Source organism: Anopheles marshallii, chromosome 3 (genome assembly GCF_943734725.1).
Source record: "Anopheles marshallii chromosome 3, idAnoMarsDA_429_01, whole genome shotgun sequence".
In the NCBI taxonomy this organism is placed as follows: Eukaryota; Metazoa; Arthropoda; class Insecta; order Diptera; family Culicidae; genus Anopheles; species Anopheles marshallii.
This window is the reverse complement of record NC_071327.1, coordinates 33,240,053-33,259,189: the sequence shown is the minus strand read 5'-3', so window position 1 is coordinate 33,259,189 and position 19,137 is coordinate 33,240,053. Positions and strand designations below refer to the sequence as shown.

The window sequence follows — 19,137 nt, the reverse complement described above, 5'->3', positions numbered from 1 at the left end:
ACCTGCGTTTACCAAAACCAGGTACGTTCCTGCCGTCTGTCGTTCTCTTGTTGGCTGGAAGGAGGTCGACACGTATCCGGATGTGGGGAAAATCGATGGCTCATGTCCTGCTGTGTGTACGAGAATGAACAATCGAACGCCATCATTGCACCGAAGGTGGCGTACGCCGGCCCAATGGTACCCGTTCCAATAATCCAACCCATCGTCCCGGTTAGGTCCCCTGGGCCAAATATGATTGTCCCATCGCAAAGCTATGGCATGAAAAAAAGTTTCTTTCATCGACGCTCGGATCAGCTGATGCAGGTGAGATATTGAGATTTCTAACCATGTACTGTACAATTTGACCTAAAGATTTGTTTCCATTGCAGAACGAATGTGGCACACCGCAAACATCTCAGAACACGTTACAGAAGCGCATAATTGGAGGACGTACGGCGAACTTTGCGGAGTATCCCTGGCAAGCCCACATTCGAATAGCGGAATATCAGTGCGGTGGAGTTCTCGTATCTCGTCGGTTCGTAGCCACGGCTGCGCACTGCATACAACAGGCCCGTTTGAAAGACATCCTGATATATCTCGGTGAACTGGACACACAGAATTCGGGTAAAATTGATGAACCTTTGCCGGCGGAAAAGCATCGCGTGGAGTTGAAGATCGTCCATCCGAAGTTTATCTTCCGTATGACGCAACCTGATCGGTACGATCTGGCGCTTCTCAAACTTACCCGCCCGGCCGGCTATAAATCACACATACTGCCCATATGCCTACCAATGCGTCCGCTGGAGTTGGTTGGTCGGAAGGGTATCATTGCTGGATGGGGAAAAACCAATGCCAACATGGGCCAAACAGGAACAAACATCTTACGAACGGCGGCCGTTCCTATCATTAGTGAGATACTAAGAAGTAAATGGGAAACAAAGCAAAGGACTGAAATCTAAATTATTACTTCCAGGTACAAAAGAATGTTTGCGATGGCACAGCAGCAAAAAGATCAACGTGGAACTGTTCAATGAGATGTTCTGTGCTGGCCATTCTGATGGTCATCAGGACGCTTGTTTGGGTAGGTAAATAACACGCCTTCACCTTCATTTCTATTAACCGTTACGTTGCGTTACGTTCCGTTTGCAGGAGATTCAGGTGGACCGCTGATCATCAACGATCGTGGACGGTACACGCTGATCGGTATTACCAGTGCCGGATTTGGTTGTGGTGTTGACCACCAGCCAGGCATCTACCACAATGTGCAGAAGACTATCAAATGGATACAGAGCGTAATATACACGTAACGCTTGTCAGATAGTCGCTATCTTCGGTGCTCTAACGTGTGCGTGTGCAAACCAGCGGTGCAGTAAAACAGTATTGATTATTTATTGAGATAGCATTTTAATCAAGCCGTCGAAAGCTAGTGTCGCACACTATTGTGATTCTTTTTTTTATACAAAAAAATAAAACCTCCTACGAAAACGGCGAAAATTTTCTCACCTACAAGCGTTGCAAGTAAATATTTCTAATAATAGTTGTCGTTTGGAGAAGGTGTTGTGCTACATTTACTAGAAACAAGATTTTATTTGCTTAAATAATTGACTGAATGCTCTCTCTGTATTTCCGTAAGGTGCTGTACTCGGCGGTCGTATGAAGCAATGAATTTTATGAAATAAATTATTTATCATATATAATAAACTCATTGTCTATGATTTCTTTCAAATCACGGTTAAAACAAGTTCAGAATGACAGTTGATTTACGTTTATTTATAAATTTTCAATTTAATATTGTACTGAACTACTTGGTTCCATAATTGCCCGTCTCAGTTATAATTAAATTTAATTTACAAAACGTTAAGCCTGGATTCCTCGGCAATAAAAACCAAAACATGTAATTTATCATAAGAATTTATACATTTGGATTTTTTGCCTTGTTTAGTAAGTAAATACTAATTGTCTTGAAAATGAAGTACAAAACATTACGAGAACGAGAAAACGAGAAAGGTATATTTACAAAGTTGTGCGGATTGCATAGCTTTCCGAAATGAAGGAATTAAATTCTTATTGTTATGCAATGCGCATTACACCGATTCATCTGCAGCTCTTCGAAACTTCATATTTAATTCAAACTTATTATTTAGTTGTTGATAGTTTTATCACTTTTGTAGCACCGTTTATTATTGTAAAAAATTAAATTTAATGAAAGTCTTTTAATTAAAATATTATATTTAGAATAATACTATTCATGATAAAGTATTGATGCCAGCAAATGTATGAAAGATTTAACAATCAGGTATGTTTTTATTGATATTTAAAGCCATAGGTTTTATTGTGAGTTTACGTACTATCAAATTAGAAACATGTATTTTCCAAGCAATGGTTTAACATTTGGTCTAATTTTAAAATGCATGCAACCCATCTTCACATTAAAACGCAACAAAATAAAATCCCCAGAACAACATTGCACACGCCAACGACGAAGGAAGTACACGAGCTATAAACACATTACGCTCCACATTCACTTCCATCCCGTTCCAATACACTATTGCTTCCGCCAGTTTTGCGATACATTAGTTTCCTCTGGTTTTTGTCTCACCTTTTCACCACCAAGCGGTCAAAGTGAAATTATCCATCCCCGCATAGCGCAACCTTTCCGAAATCCGTACCACCAACTCATCGCGCTGAGCCCGGCTAATTATTTCCCACACTAGACCCAACATCTGATACCGTGATCGCGTCACGGTCAACCGGCGCTGTACGGATGGCATAAGGAAGCGGGCCTGCTAGAGCGAAATGTTTAACAACATTTTTGCGAAAGTTCCGACATATGTGTCCGAAAGGAAGTGTTTATGGCTTTGCTCGGTGTACTGTTTGCTATAATACGGTCAGCTCTTTGTATTGGATGATCGTACGGTGATATGGGACAGGGGTAAATTTAAAGCCATGAATTTATTAACCATCGTAGGTGTGTTAAATCTTTGATCCAATTTTACGTTTCAGCATTTCTGCTGAAAAACGTTATATCATAAAATCGTATCACAAAAAAATCCCCGTTCGCAAGTATATGGATTCCTAACAAAACACAACCGTCAGTATCGTTGAGTGCAAGAATCAGACCATGAGGAATGATAGTGGAAATGGTATAAAAAGTGATTTAATTTCCCTTCCGCTTACTTCCTATTTGTGCGGTGGAAAACAAATCCATCCAAAGTACTTTACCCTTCCGAAAAAGCGCTTTCCGCTAGTGATAGCGCCGGTCTACTGCTGGTTGATCGTTAAGGCTTCCTCGTGTTGCTTCCCAAACGTGGAGCGTTCGTGGAGCGATCGAGCGACCGTCAGTGCACGGTGGCATACGTGAGTATTTTTCTTCTGCTTCTTCCCTAAACCTTTATAACCGCCTGCCAAACCACAAAACTGCCAAGCTTATCGACGGGCCTCAATGGCACCCGACGACAAGAGGGTTCGCTGCTGGTGGAGAGAGATTCAAATCGGCGAGCCTCAAGCACTGCCCGAACCCGTCCACAGTATCCCGGTAGACAGCGCCACGATCGCACGTGGGTAGCACAGGTTTTCCCCGCCGTGTTTCGATTGGATCCGCAACCAACCGGACCAGCATTGGCCGAAATATCCAGCACCGTCTGCCAAAGCGGGTGCCGCAACCTTGAAGCAACGGTTTCCAAACGCGTGATCACCATCAGTCACCCTCGTCAAGTGAATCATACAACTCCTGCCCGAACGAAGAAAGGTTGCATAACGCTCACAAAGGCACTCCCCCACGAAAGAAAAGCTGGTCAGCGTGATACCTCTGCACAGTGACACAGGTCATTCATTCGTGCGTCAGTGTGCCGCGGTGAAGTGTCTGTGCATAGCATCCCGCCAGTGTGACGGTATTTCGTGAAAGTGAAGCTAACGTAAAAAGAGCTTTCGTTTTTGTGTTTTACTCCGCCCGGAAGTGGCCGGAAAGTGGTCCCATCTGAATCTAGCAACGGATCTAAAGATCACCCCCTGTGTCCCGCGGGAATGAGTGCCAGAGCTTCGCGTCAGGTTATCCGTCCGCTAATTGCGTGAAAACGTCCCGTTGCGTGTGTGCTTGTGTTGGAAATGAAAAGGAAATTTCAATCACGGTGGTGTTTATTTTAGTAGAAATACTAATAAAAAAGGGTTTCAAATCTTCACCCGACCCGTACGTTGTACGGGATTATTTGTGAAAGTGAAACCGCATCATTTGAATCAGGTTTCTCGCTAGTTCGGTTCGTCCTCGTGAATGCATTCCCGGTGGCCTCAATTCCAACCGTATCTCCCTTTTTTGACACCTCACCTCGCTAAGCGCACCAGCTGATGACAGCTGGTCGTCGCACAGGGTTTTCCAGTTCCAAGTTCACTTGACTAATCGTCTAAATTTGGGTCTCCACCTTTCTTACCTTCCCTCCCCGTTTCCTGCCACTTGCATCCATATTCGAGTGTCACGTTATCGTAATCGCCAACGTAAATCGCGTGTCACAGCTCACAAAACAAAAACAAATCTCCCACCAACCGCGTCGCTGTGGTCCGAACCCATCCGATAGTGAGAGTGATTACGCGATCGCACGCGGGATCGTGCCCAAGAGTGTTGCTGTGTGCGTGTGTGCTTATATTTCGAAACCGGTTCCAATACTGCGGAGTTTTAAAGGTTGCTATCGACTGAGCCGCCTCCGGAAAGCTTGACGAGTGCGGGTGTTCCAGGGACTCGCTATGCGTTTCAGATTTCCGCTGCGGCGAGTGCATCTCGGTTGGATCCTGTTGATGGTCGACGTCGTATTTGCTGCCACCGTCACCGCATCGGAACTCGCACGCAATGGACGACCGGAACGGGGCTTCACCAGTGCTAACGCACGCTTCAACGAGGTGCTGGACCGAGAAAATTTGCGTTCGCTCATCAGCCGGCAGCTACCGAAGCAGGGCCGATTCTTCGAAGAGTTCGACGGAAGTAAGTAATTAGATGGTTTCGCTTACCGGAACCACCTGGGCAATGTCTCGGTCTGGTTGATTACACTGACGATTATGGCAAATCGTACCATTTGTACCGTGTAGTTTTGATTGATAACAAACTAAGTGGGCTTGTGAATGATAATCTGAGTGAAAAGTAAAACACGAATTAAAGATAAAATATTTTTAAAAAAATTGTATGAAACAAACTGTCGTTGTTGTTAAAAATTAATAACATTCACACAAGTTTTATTTGCAGTGTGAAACATAACTATACTCACATTAGTTTTTGTGCAGAGACACGATGATATCGATCCAAATAATGATCTACGAAGTGATAAAATATAAAAAAGAAATGTTTATAATTTGTTATTACTCAAAAACTACAATTTGTAAAATTAAAATGATCTTAAACAAATTAAAATTATTCAAGCTATTTTAAGATTACATACATTTATAAAACAAAAAATTAGATTAAAATTAGAATTTAACTTCAAATAATCAAATTAAAAAATATAACAAGATGTATAGCACAATCAATATAAATGACGGAAAATCCACTCCAGCAAAATTGTGAACATTGCTTCAGTAATTTCGAATTTTTGAAATTTATAAATTTTGTCTTTGATTATTAAATAAATATTAGCCGCAAAAGTATACAATGAACTGTAGCGAAGTTTCTGTGAGTATTTCATCTAGAGATAAGAGACGTATGCCACATGAGCGGATTCGTCGTTGAAAGGTGTAATCAACACAACTATTAAAATTAAATCATAATACTCAGTTCAAGTAATACTTGGAACCATTTTTTGCTTGTTTTGACAACGTCCATAGTGACAATGTCATCATAATTTATTGTTTATTTTTTTCAAAATTTGTCATGATGCGTATGATATTCGACACCCGTTCGCAACTTCATTAACTCCTCCATTCAATATTTGATTTGCAGTTGCAACACTGACAACTACCATTACAACTTAAATTAATGGTGTGCTAATCACGTCTTTTGATAAGTTTATACCCCCATCACCTTTTATTGTCACTGTGTGTTTTTTAGCTTTTCTCTGCTCCACTGACACAGACACACTCATCTGAAACCTTTTGTTAAATCAGCTTCCGCTGGAACTCCGATCGGCAACTTAAAACTCCGAACCGAAAACAAACTCACACAAGCATACCTAAAAACTCGTCTCTTGCTGTTACCCGGCGTCCAAAAACAACCAACCCCAACAGAGCTACCGTGTGGCGGGGGGAATGCGAACGGAGTAGGGTGACCAAATATACCGCACCGCCGAAAGAGAAAGTAAACGGAGCGGCCTCAATGTTTCGCTCACTTTCGCTTTCTTTCAAGACTATTTGCCGGACCGTCGGAAGTGGCGATCGTACGATAAATTTGACCGAAAAACCGGCCAAGTAAGCAGACAGACCTTATCTCTGTTTAGGAGCGAATGAGAGAGAGAGATCGTATCCGAAGTTATGTAAGTGAGCAACTTCAACGGGGGTGGCCATTTTGCGTTCGGGGGTGTAGTAGGAGACTCTTTGAGTAATTATGTTGCGAAGAGTGACAGCGTGCAGAATTATTTAACCTACCCTGTCCCCGGGGCAGACCGATCAAAATGGACAACTAAATTACCAGCGGATTAACAATGAAACCTGATGTGGGCAAGGAATCGAATTTCGCTTGCTTTGGAAGGCTTCCACTTGCAACTTACAGTGGGATAAAATGGTGACAGCCGCAAAGTGTGTTGCTTTGCAACGGAACGAACCGCGAAACTATGTGTTACGCTAAGTTGCCGAGCGCGTGTCAGTTGGTGGAATTATTTTTGCGCAAAAACCCTCCACTACCATCGTACGAGACCCTCACACATACAAGACCTCGCACAATTTTAGTCACTTTCTCCTCAACAGGCAAACTGGTGTGCGTTTGTGTCTCGTTTACCGCTCTCTTGTAGTCAGGCTGTCACTACCTAAACCACAAACGGGATATATCGCGTCTTATACTGTGATCCGTGATACTGAAACGATTTTCGCACCTTTTCTAGATGCCCTAGGGAGAATGGCAATCAGGGAAGAATGCATAATGTGCTATCACCGTGCTGCAAGTGTTCGACAACCATGCGACGGGTATTTGAGAGAGGTGATATAACAGAAAGGTGACGGGCACAGACGACATGCGCGATATGTTCCATTTGGAAACAGATATGCACCAGTTCGGATTAAGTCTTGAGTTGAGTCACGCTTGAGGCAGAAAGTGAGACGAAAAGAAAATACGAATGAAACGGGGATAGTAAATAGCAATCATTTCTTCTTTGTTTACTGACTTTTGCAATCGGAGGAGAGACTAAATTCACACAGTTTCAGGGGTAGAGTAACTAATTTGAAAATATAAAGGTGCCGTGGAACATTATAATTACTGTGCAATATTTTAAGATAACATTTTAACTTGTTTGCATGGATATGTAGCATTTCCGTGGAAATAACAAGATGTTTCCAAAAGCCAATATCCAATCAAAATTTTTTACGTTACTCAACGACACTAAAGATCCTTATCTTTCTGATGGACATTATCAGAAATTTAAAGATATTTTACCCTTAATGTTTTCGTCGACAAAGTATTGCTCAAAGGTTACACCATTTTATACTCAGTGACACTATTTTCAATCCCATAAACTTTTTAATTTTTTATATTTTCAAAGATGTTAGATACTTGACAGTTCTTAGATTTGATTCTTTTAAATTTTCATCAAAAACTAATGCAATTTTTGTTAGAAACTGGGGATTCTTGAAAATAATCTCGTGATTGGAAATTGGGAATCAATTTTTCACGAATTCACTATTAACTACAGTTAATAATTTATAAAATGAGATGAAAATAAGTACATATTTGGTCTGACATTTTGCTAGGCTAATTTGTTATATTTCTATTATTTTTAGTGCTCAATTTGGTTCTTTGTTTCTTCATGTCTTGCAGCATCAGCTTAGGTTAATTCATATTTTGAAACGAAAAAAATATACTAGGTCAATCGCTTAACACGGACCTCTACTAGTGTTACAGGCATTCTGACATTGTACCTACTTATGTGCACATCTCATCTATTTCCACAATTAAGCTGCATGAGAAAATTATCCAACATAACGCGCACCAACGATTCGTGCGTCGCAAACAGTTTTAAAGCCGTGGAAAATACCGTTATGGACCTAACACATTTATCCCAATCGACACAGAGCCGTGTCAAGATCACAGCCGCTACACGTTCTATCTACTTTGTGTTCCGGAAGCACCTATGCTCGCAACATAATTGTTGCACACCATTTCTTATCACCGCGTCCCGATCAGCGCACCAACGACGGTAGACGAACGGGTTACCTGCCAAACGTGCTTGCGCGCGCGCGCTCGTACCCCAAAACAAAAGACTTCAACGCTCGGCACACCGATGACAAGCGACAAACCCCGTTAATTCGCACATTCCGCCTCCAAGATCGGATTCCCTAGGATGCTACCGTTGCTGTGATTAAAACAAACAAACCCCACTCACCGGTATTCCGTGTCTGCCGTAACTCACTCACATTTCGATGAACGCTACCCCCAAGAAAGGCCACCCACCGGAGAAAGGTGCTCAGTTCATCGTCGATCCGGCTGCGATGGCTCCTTTGTTCCAACTTCAACGGTGCGATCGTTTTCGACGCAGGGTTCGCGCCACATAGATGGCATCATGCGGCATCGAGCGCCCTCAGTTCATCGGCAACTCTCGAGCAAGACGCGTGTGCGTTTTTTGTTGCTGGCTGGTTTTGGTGTGGTGTGTTTTGCCGTGCTTCCCTACCTGTTCCTTCGAACCCGATCGTGACGGGGAGTTCCTTTCTCCCGCATTGTGTCAAAGCCGTGCACGGATCCGCGTGAAAGTTGTTGCAGTGACTCGATTCGACCATCACGCCAGTGGCAAAGTCGAATGTTTGTGTGTTTGCTTGCAAAAAAGCATCATTGCGACCGATCGCAACGATCTGATTTAAATCAATTCCATTTCCAGCGCCCAACCAATCCAATCCCAGCAGTCCTGCTTAAATGCACGATCGCACGAGTTCGTAGGGTCATTAGCGTGTCAAAATGAAGAACATCAACTCACTGAACCTGAACTGAACTCGACGTCTTCATCGCTCGCTTCCCTTTTATCCATCCTCCACGTCCACTTCCGACAAAGCCACACAAAGCCTCGGCACAGAGCAAAGCCGACCCGAACGCAGACCGCTGACCGTGGTCCCACGGTCATGCTGTGGCAGCGTGCCCGAAGAAAGGTTTTCTTGCAACAGAAAGTGAAATTGCTTGCGTCGCTGCTTCATACATCATCCCCGCGTACGTGGGAACCTTGGCAGTTTGCTCGGTGTTAGCCGGACGGTGGAGAGAAAAATTCTCATCCCAACCCCGACGAATGGTGAAGTAGTGCAAGTCAGTGCCGGTATCTGGATCGCTCAACCGCAAATGAGAGCGTGTCTGCATTGTGCGGGTGTTGGAAGATCGCATACGAGCCCTTACGGAACGCATGTGGATGTGTGTGGGTTTGTGTTTATGCTTATGCCAGTGTATGAAAATATCCATCAGTTCGTGAGAGTTCATTGTACCGACGAGAGCAAAGTGGTCCTTTCTTACAAGGAGCTCGAAAGCTTCTTAATGATACAGCTCATTTCATTGCAGTTGCATGTACCGAGGCAATAAAACAGATCTCCCCCACTCTATCTGGCGGAAGTGATATTGTGTGCAGCGATCATCATTCGTGTGCAATTCGCTGCCATCTACTTCACCAACCGGCACAGATCGCATTGTGATCTGCACAGCTTCTGTTTTCTGCAAACATCCAACAAATTGGAGCATTGCGTAATCTGCCAACTTCCTACAGAGACGTCGATCGCAACACCGGAACTAGTGGGAAATTTTGACCATCACGCCATTTAAGCACGCTAACCGAGAAACACCATCCTCATTGTGTACGGTGCTGCTCCGTGAACCGAATTGTCCCTCTTCCGGACTACAATAGTAAAGGTTTGCGAATGGAAAGAAAATAAATCCCCACAAGCCAGTTTGAGCCAGTAGTGAGTGGGGGAAAAGTGTTACCTCGCGAAGAAAGTGATTTTCGTGTTTGGTCGTTGTCGTTGTGTTTTTCGGTCTGTGTCTTCCCACAACCCTCTTCGCCATTTCATAATGCTTCCGGTGACGATAATACGCGTGTTACGTTGACTTGCGACCCAAAATTACGGCCGATGGATGCGATTGCTTTCGGTGTGCTCCCTAAAACGGCTACCAGACAACTTCTCAACCTACCGGGAAACCCTCTGTGACGGGTTGTTGCATGCGAGGGAGTTGCATAAATTAGTTCCACCAGCACGCCAAAAGCACCACCATTTGCACCCATTAACGTTTGATTTGTGCGTGTGTGTTTCACTGCAAACAGCAAATGTGCGTACAGAAGTGGTCCGGAGAGATTCACAAACGAAACACGGTGACACGTTGATTTTGTAATCACCAACCAACACGAGTGGTTAAATTAAAGCGAAAGTACTCGAAAATGTACTCATACGATAACACGGTGCAGAAAGTGTCGATGGCAACGGGACAGCTACGGCATGGATGGCGGTTGCGACAACCTTGGTCTACACTTTCCTGCTCTGTGTTGGTGGTTGCTATCGTGCTAGTGGGTACGGTTTGTGGTCAAGGCGGACCTTCACCTCAGCAGGAACAGGATATCTTAATATTGGATGCGCTTGGGAAGCGGCAGACATTCAACAATGAAGATTATGGTCAAAACTCCATCATTGAGCTGCTGGGTAGAAGTAGGTCATACCATTGTATACGATTAAGCTTTCATCCTAAAATTATATTTTTGTGCCGTTGAACATAGAAAGTTTTATTCAAAACATCTTGGAAACTGTAGAAACAAAATCCTTGAACTACAAGTACTTAAATTTACTGCATAAACGAGCATCTAAACACAGCAGCTTGATCATTTTTGTATGTTTTTTATCAAATAGACCCTTTCTCGACTGTTGCAATTTCAATATTTTCACACTCAATTAAGTTTATTCTGTAACATTAGATTACCAAAAAAAACTCATGATCAAATGGTGAAAGAACTCTTGTTTATCCCTTATTTTAATAGCGCCCTCTTTTATCTAACTTTGAAACTATAGGACAGCAGATTGTGTTTAAAACTGTAATACTTGCTGTATCACAAGAATTTGTTTGCATTGTCTTCTTGCATGTTGTATCATGCGTGGAAACATTAAGAAACATTAATTCACTCATTTTTTTTTTAATTTTTCCAGTGATTCCACAAACATGCCGGCACAAGGGCCGTAAATTCGAGTGCGGACTATCACTCTCCTGCGTACTCGGTGGTGGCAAACCGCTCGATCTCTGCTCGGGTGGTATGATTTGGTCCTGCTGCATCGATCGCGACTTTGCACCGGAAAGTGATCCCGAACAGGGTGCCGTCCACAATGCTAGTAAGTAATGCCTCCATCCTCCTTCGAAATGACCAAACACTACCACACCGTTCATCGTGTGTGGCCCATCGGTTTAAACAAAAAAAAAACACTCTTGACACTTGACAAACAGCGTTTGACACCTGACAGCGAGCCTGTTAGAAACGACTTAATCTCGCCTCGGCTCGAAATTAATGCACGCGTCTTTGCCTTCCAGCCGTACAAAACAATGCAGCAGGAGAAAAGTGCTTTAAAATAAAGTGGGGAAAATAAAGGCTGCTTACAATTGCCTCATCAGGGATCAATCTGGCTAACGCCGACGAACTCTTTCCTTTTGCCGTTGATTTACCAGGGCTAACGAACGGGAAAAACGATGCCAATTTCATGTCACCGACCGTGAGCGTTGCAACGTTACGTCTGGTATATATTTATTTACCAGCTTTCCAAATGACTCGCAAAAAAACCCTCGATGGTGACTTTCGCACACACGTGACACTGCGCAAGGCTATGCTTCCGTTACACCAAATCAACATTTCCTGTAACGTGGACCTGCTTGCTGTAGATTAATCCTTACAAAACATTATTTACGTGCTTTTTTTCTCTAGTGGAATGAAACATTTCACGATCATTGCGCAGATCGTTCGCTTTTGTTTTGCAAAGCGCCGCAAATCATCAACCATAATCCATCGCCTTTCACTTTCATGGCGAATGCAAAGCGAGTCCCATTCCGACCATCGTCACTCGACATGTTGCACATGTGTTACTCGGTCTTTGGGTACCATTTTCAAATGCTTCACTGCAAATTAGTGTTGCCAGCGTTCGTCAAGCGATAAACAATACATATCCAATGGCGAGGTAGGGCGTATGATGTGGGTGTGCCTGCTTGGGATTGGGGTGATAACAATTATCAGCGTCACTCTTCTACGGACGCACTCTTTCCTGCCACAGGTGCGTTGATGATTTATGGGCGCTCTTGCTGGCGTGCGCATTGTTACGGCAAAATGTGATTATTTATGTTTTCTTCACTAACTTCAAATTTCACTGCCATCCAAATGTTCCGGTTATGGCATGGTACGGGAGATACGTTTTTAGTCCACCCAATGATATGGTGCGCGTGTGTGTTTGCCGGATGGTAAAAGGAAAGCTTGTTTCTCACCTAATCAGCAGCCGAGAAATTGTTGCAACGCTTTGTTCATTCTAAAGATTGCTCTCGCAAGATAAAACGACATGTGAGCATGAAAGAGGTAGTTAAAATAATATGAAATCAGAAGAGTAGCAAGCAGTCAAACACAAAATTAGACTTGATCATTATTTTGACAACAGAGTAAAGTACCTGTTACTACAGACACTAATACGTGACTACAATTGCCTATAGTTTTTTATTATAGTTATATTAGTTATATTATAGTATTAAGTATTTAAGACAAAGTTCAGATTGCCAAATGTCTCTTTCGTATGAAATTATTTCACTATTAACTAGTTTAAAATATTTTGAAATCAAATCGTGGATGATTTTTGACACTCCAACTTCATTCAGTAAATATCAAAATTTAAAGGGCTTAGATAAGATGTGATGATTTGGTGCACTTTTTCTCGTAAATATACTCCACAATCAATAATTAAGTGAACTATTTTTTAATTTAATAAAAATCATAAATATTCGTTCAATAAATATTCAGCAACAAATGCTTTTTAAAATACGACATTATCATGCTATTTGCCGCGCGTTTTGCGCATGAAAGTTCACTATTTAAAGAGAGTTTACGTTGCATTTAATATCGAACCGGATTTTCGATTATCATCACAGTTAACAGTGATCTGATCTGAAAGTGTGCAAAACGAATCAAGCTAGTTTATTGCCTTTCCAATCCCATTAGCTCACTTACATTTATGTAATTCTCTTAAAACACTTTCACGTTTCTCTTTATTCTGGGCATTACATTATGTGATCGAATGTTATCATTCGCTGCTCCTTTGTCGATTAACAATTTATCGAACACTTTGACAATGGCAAAGAAACGTCATTTCCGGAAAGCTGTTGCATATAAGTAAATTACACATAAGTCGAGCCCAATGCAAGTATGAGCTCAAAGAGGTACCCAATATGTGGTTGTGAAATAAGAGCCATAGTTCATGCCCTACTTCACTTAACGCCGTGATCTAAATGGGTCAGTTACGCACCGCCGGGCTCGTGTCGATAAAAGATTTATGCCCACATAGGAACGACCTTGACGGAAGCAAGATGGATGAATCGGTAATTAAATTCCGCAACGCAGTATCTCTCACTCGGCAATGGTAATCGAAAAACGACTGTTGTGTCATTCAACCATCCGTCGAACTGGGAGAAGTAAAAACGAGCAAAAGCTCGCACTGTGGAAAGTAGTGTCGCGAATGTATTGCCCCTTCCTACTAACCAACAAAATTTCCCGCACCAAATGAATGAAAATGCGTTATGTTTCCAACTCTTTGCAACTCCATCTCCGTCTCCGTACCAGCGAGATGACGAAAGGTGCAGGTGAAAAATGAAAACATTTACGCGACACAGCACAAAGCTGAACGGCTCATAACTCATTGAAAGGAAAACTCGAGGTGTGACGCTTTATCATCCGTAGCAGACACCCCGTTGGTTGTTGCCGAGTGTCGTCTGCTCAATTATGACGGCTGTGCACAGGTGTTGAGACAAAAACACAACCACTTGGAATAGCGCACCTTCGTGCGAACAATGTTAGTGCATAGTTTGGGTGTTTTCCTTTGTTTGTGGGTGCGTGCGTATGTATGTTATGCAGGTGCTGTCGGAGCGTTATCATTAATCATATGATCAAGAGCCTAAAAAAGCCACCCAAAGCTTACGTGAGGTAAAGGTTTTTGCTCGTTTTTTGGACTTCACAGAGATGTTTTAACTATGCCGTTTCCTTTTTTTGATCCACATATCTTTTACATATCAATTCTAAGTGATCATCACAAGTTCCCTTTGGAGCTCGCTTTGGAGCACTGTCGTCTGCAAACATATAATTTCGGCCTTTCTGGCAAATGCATCAACGCCATCACTGAACCTCAATTTGGATCTTTCTCCCCTATGTGCATGCGGAGAGGCTAAACATATCTTGTTCCTCCAGTGTTATTCCAATGACATGATCAGCTCACATGATTATACTAAGTATAATTCGTTGTACGATAATGGAATTATCGTCCAACTCATAACAGTCGTCGATGAAACGGTTCTTCCTGTGTCTTTCTGGGGTCAGAGATTCTTATGAATACATCCCTCTCAGGATTTTTACAATTGTGAACGAAGATCAAGTCTCAAAGGCGTACAATTGTTTAAACTTTAGCATGATAAGTTGGCAACCAGTGCCTTAACTTGTTTTTCAACACCGATGATGTAATAGATGCTGACTTTAAAAGAAAGACCATCAACATTTAGGACGACTTCAAAGGTGGGATATCTTATTAGTACATCATCTCTGTATAGAAAGAGATTTCTTAGCAGTGTCACTGATGGTGTCGTCACCGTTTTGGGGTTTGCCTCGTTAATTCCCTAGAGGACTTTAAATTAGTCATCCTACAAATAATGAAACCCAACAATACTACATCATCAAACTTTCTATGCATAGGTGACATTATAAACCTGTTCGGTTTCTATCCACCCGCTCCATCGTCGTCATCGTCTTCCTCCTCCTCGTCGTCATCATCATCGTCCTCATCAGTGCCGAACTTACCGACGTCACATCAGAACCGTCCACAAACAACACAAACGACGTCACTGTTTTCTAGCGGTGGCTTCAACGCTCCACCTCACTACCATGGCCACCATCAAGTGAACCCGCATCAGCATGTTCCACCACCGCACCAACATCACGCGACCGGTGCACCTCCTCCACCAGAGTGGGGCTTCGACGGTAATCAGCTTGGGAGCGGTTCGTCACCGTTTTCCCCGGCGAAGCCACCACCCCTACACGGAGGACATTCAGTTCGGCCACCATCACACTTTAGTGGGATCGATGAAAACGATCACGATCGTCCATTTAGTTTCGGCAACCGACCGACGGCCGGATTGTTTGGCGGTGGTCCTAGTGGTTCCGGTTCCGGCGGACAGATTCGACCACCGTCGGCTGTCTTCGGATATCCCACACAGGAGGACGATGGATACGGCTTCGAGAACGGTACCAGCTTGTTCGCCAGTATCCCTTTACGTAGTGTTTCCCCCATGCAGATTCCTTCTCCCTGGTTGTGGAGATCCCCAAGCGTTGGGAAATGGTCCCCGGTCGTCAAATGCGTAGTACCGCTTCGAGTTGTTTCCTTCTTTCTATATTCGCTTTTTTATATTATGATTTTGAAGTGTACGAGATGAGATGCAGTTGAAAATAGGCACCAAAAACATTGCTCGAAATGATACTCATAAGATGCAACAAATACCTTCGTCTCTCATCAATTCAGTAATTAAAGCTTGAGATGAATTCCTATGATTTATATTCAAGATCTGCTCAGCCATTTCAGTAACAATTCAAGCAATGTTATTCTGTTGTTCTTTTTCCCTTAACTTGATTTATTTTGAGAATTGTTCACAATGTCACCAATATGCGTTCTTGCACCATATTTAAGTGCACTAGCTCAACTACAGCACAGTATGTTACACCTTTCACACGCTTGCAGTAGATGCTTCTGGTTTTCAAATGGTTTGACATGCACCAGGCAAAGCACAATCAATCACAAACGTTCAAATAAATTCACCAGTAGGTTTTTATTTAACTTTCCCCAAGGTAGATGCACTAAGGAAAGCTAATTTCTTTTACGAATCTCAGAGAGCATCTCTAAATTGGACTTTATTCTACCATTACGTAGTTCTAACAAATTCAAACAAATTTCTTCCAACAGGCTGCGGGGAGCTGTACACACGCACAAACCGTATCGTTGGTGGTCACTCGAGCGGTTTCGGGACACATCCTTGGCAGGCGGCACTCATCAAATCAGGCTTTCTTACGAAGAAGCTTAGTTGCGGTGGCGCATTGGTATCCAATCGATGGGTTGTCACTGCTGCCCATTGCGTCGCAACGTGAGTTTTTGCATACTCTCACTGTTATTTGCATAGCTAACTAATCTTCATACTACTTTCAGGACCCCGAATAGCAACCTCAAGGTGCGACTGGGAGAGTGGGATGTTCGGGATCAGGAAGAGCGTCTGACACATGAGGAGTACTCGATCGAACGGAAGGAAGTACATCCAAACTACTCGCCGAGTGACTTCCGGAATGATATAGCTTTGGTAAAATTAAATAACATCACATTCAAACGATATGGAAATCTCATTCAACTTCTTACTCCATCCTCCATTTCTTACACGTACAGGTAAAACTTGATCGTAAGGTTGTGTTCCGACAACACATACTACCAGTCTGCTTACCACCCAAAACCGTGAAGCTGGTAGGGAAAATGGCTACCGTTGCAGGCTGGGGACGAACACGGCATGGCCAGAGCACAGTTCCATCAGTGCTACAGGTCAGCTTTATCTTGAATTAAGCCTTTATTACTCTCACTAAAACATACTAATATATCTTTTCCCGTTTTTAAACTCCTGTTGTAGGAAGTCGACGTGGAAGTGATACCGAACGAACGATGTCAACGATGGTTCCGAGCGGCCGGGCGTCGTGAAACCATTCACGATGTGTTCCTGTGTGCCGGCTACAAGGAGGGAGGTCGGGATAGTTGCCAGGGAGACTCCGGAGGGCCGCTCACACTTTCGATCGAGGGACGAAAAACGCTAATTGGACTTGTGTCGTGGGGTATTGGGTGCGGCAGGGAGCATCTGCCCGGTGTGTACACCAACATCCAGAAGTTTGTACCCTGGATCGAGAAGGTGATGGGCAAGGAATATTAGGATTGGTTGTAGCACTCCACTATTTAGACATGACAACTCAAGACCGATACGGGAACGCTCAAAACGGCGAAGCAGTGCATAAGATACGGCGGTTAGAAGTTAAGTTGATATTAATTGTAAGTTGTGTAGGACGGTAAGCAGAACGCAATGCGAATAGTAATTTATTGGTAAATTATTTTCTCCCTTTTGTACATGATGCCGCGCATTGAGAAGTACTGTCAATTTTCAAACAAAACTGATATCGTTAGTCAAATAAATCAGACACAAGATCGACTCTTTAAGTGACGCACTGATATTCCTCCAAGTAACAAATTGAAAGAAAATATTGACACTGGTTAGTGCTGGCTGGAATTCTTGTTGGTGCTCATGATTGAAATGTGGTCCATATTTTAGTAGTGTAACCTGTTCCAATTTTTACATGTTTTTGAAACTTCTTTATTATGAAACCATTGAAATAAAGCATCATTTGAAAGAAAGGAATGCAATGATTCAAATCTATTTAAAATGTAAACTAAAGCTATAGCAATGCCTTTTCTAAACCATTTCTAAATTGGTTATTGATAAAAATAAGTAACATAGAAAAAGAGTACATCACTTTTAGTTCAAGCGTAAATAAATTTCAGAAGATATCGAAACAAAAACAGATTTTGAAAACGCCTAAATGTATGCTAAGTAACAACAATTTTTGTTTTGTACAGCGGTGTGTAAGCTATGTAACAACAATTTTAGTTTTGTACAGCGGCACAGTATTTCGGTTCAAATCGTATTGATTTCGCTATTTCAACGGAATTGGAAATTGGAAATGAAACTGCAATACCTTGGAGAGTGCTTAACTTAAGGCTTTATTTCATATTTGCATGGTTTTCTATACCTTAATTGTTATTAGTTCTCTGGAAAACACCCAAAACCATAATACAAAATTATCCATAATAATTTGGCAAAAGAGAATGTTGTTTCTGGATGCTTCTTGGAAGCGCCAGAATTAATTACGTTCAATTAAGTTTAAGCTTATGATAACACCGCAAAGAGCCGTTATAATTATAGTAAATAAATAAATACATAAATTAAGTTTAAACTCATCATTTACGAGTTTTTGTATTCCTTTCACAACTTTTCATGAAATATTTCAAATACTTCGCATAGATTTTTGAATGCACGTCTAATATGATCTAAAACTTAATCATTGAGCTTTGGTGTTAAATGTATAAAGCATTTATTCTTCTTTTACTCATAATGTTACACTCCGCCATAAAGTGCAATTTTTACTCGCCCTTAATCTGCCCGATCCCAATCCGTAAACGATTTCATGCCCTGCGCAGAATGCGTTACAGAACATTTCTCGCTCATCACTCGACGCATACCCGATTCGTTTTTGTTCTTTCCTATTATCTGCCTTCACACGCAACGCATCTGTCCCGGTCGTATGCGTAGGAAATCGCACGTGGAACCAAAACGCGTTCAGCGCTTCTCGGGAGAATTATCATCCGTAGCTGTCGCTGTTGACGGCGAGGAAAATTGATAGCACTGCCGATGCCGGGACGTAAGAGAGCGCGGCGACCCACCGATGACTGACGTTGACGTTGATGATCGTTTTAAGGTCGTTCAACTAATATGCGCCATCGTGCAGCATCGCGACGAATGGTGGAGCATGTTTGCGAGAAAGTATGTTCTATGCCATTTATGCTGCCATTATTGCAGTGCATCCAAGCAACCGTAGACAATTGAGTGCGAATGTTTTGATTTCAAAGCAGTAACAGTCTAACACAAGCGTTATATTCTACTGGCAGCGTTACAAGAGGCAGAGCGACAATTCGAGCAACAAATCTTTATACATGTGTTACATT

The 19,137-nt window shown here is 42.5% G+C and overlaps 2 protein-coding genes across 2 annotated transcripts; both read left to right on the top strand.

The window, feature by feature from the left end:
• The first annotated feature begins 231 nt into the window (after window positions 1-231).
• LOC128712517 (serine proteinase stubble) lies at window positions 232-1,286 on the top strand. Its single transcript, XM_053807407.1, has 4 exons — window positions 232-303; window positions 369-903; window positions 953-1,060; window positions 1,129-1,286. The coding sequence occupies exons 1-4, from the start codon at window positions 232-234 to the stop codon at window positions 1,284-1,286; spliced, it is 873 nt and encodes a 290-aa protein (XP_053663382.1).
• A 3,562-nt stretch (window positions 1,287-4,848) lies between these two features.
• Window positions 4,849-17,293, top strand: LOC128713404 (serine proteinase stubble). Its single transcript, XM_053808263.1, has 6 exons — window positions 4,849-4,948; window positions 11,260-11,439; window positions 16,294-16,471; window positions 16,534-16,681; window positions 16,765-16,914; window positions 17,000-17,293. Coding segments are annotated over exons 1-6 (951 nt in total). The 5' UTR covers window positions 4,849-4,947.
• Window positions 17,294-19,137: the final 1,844 nt, after the last annotated feature.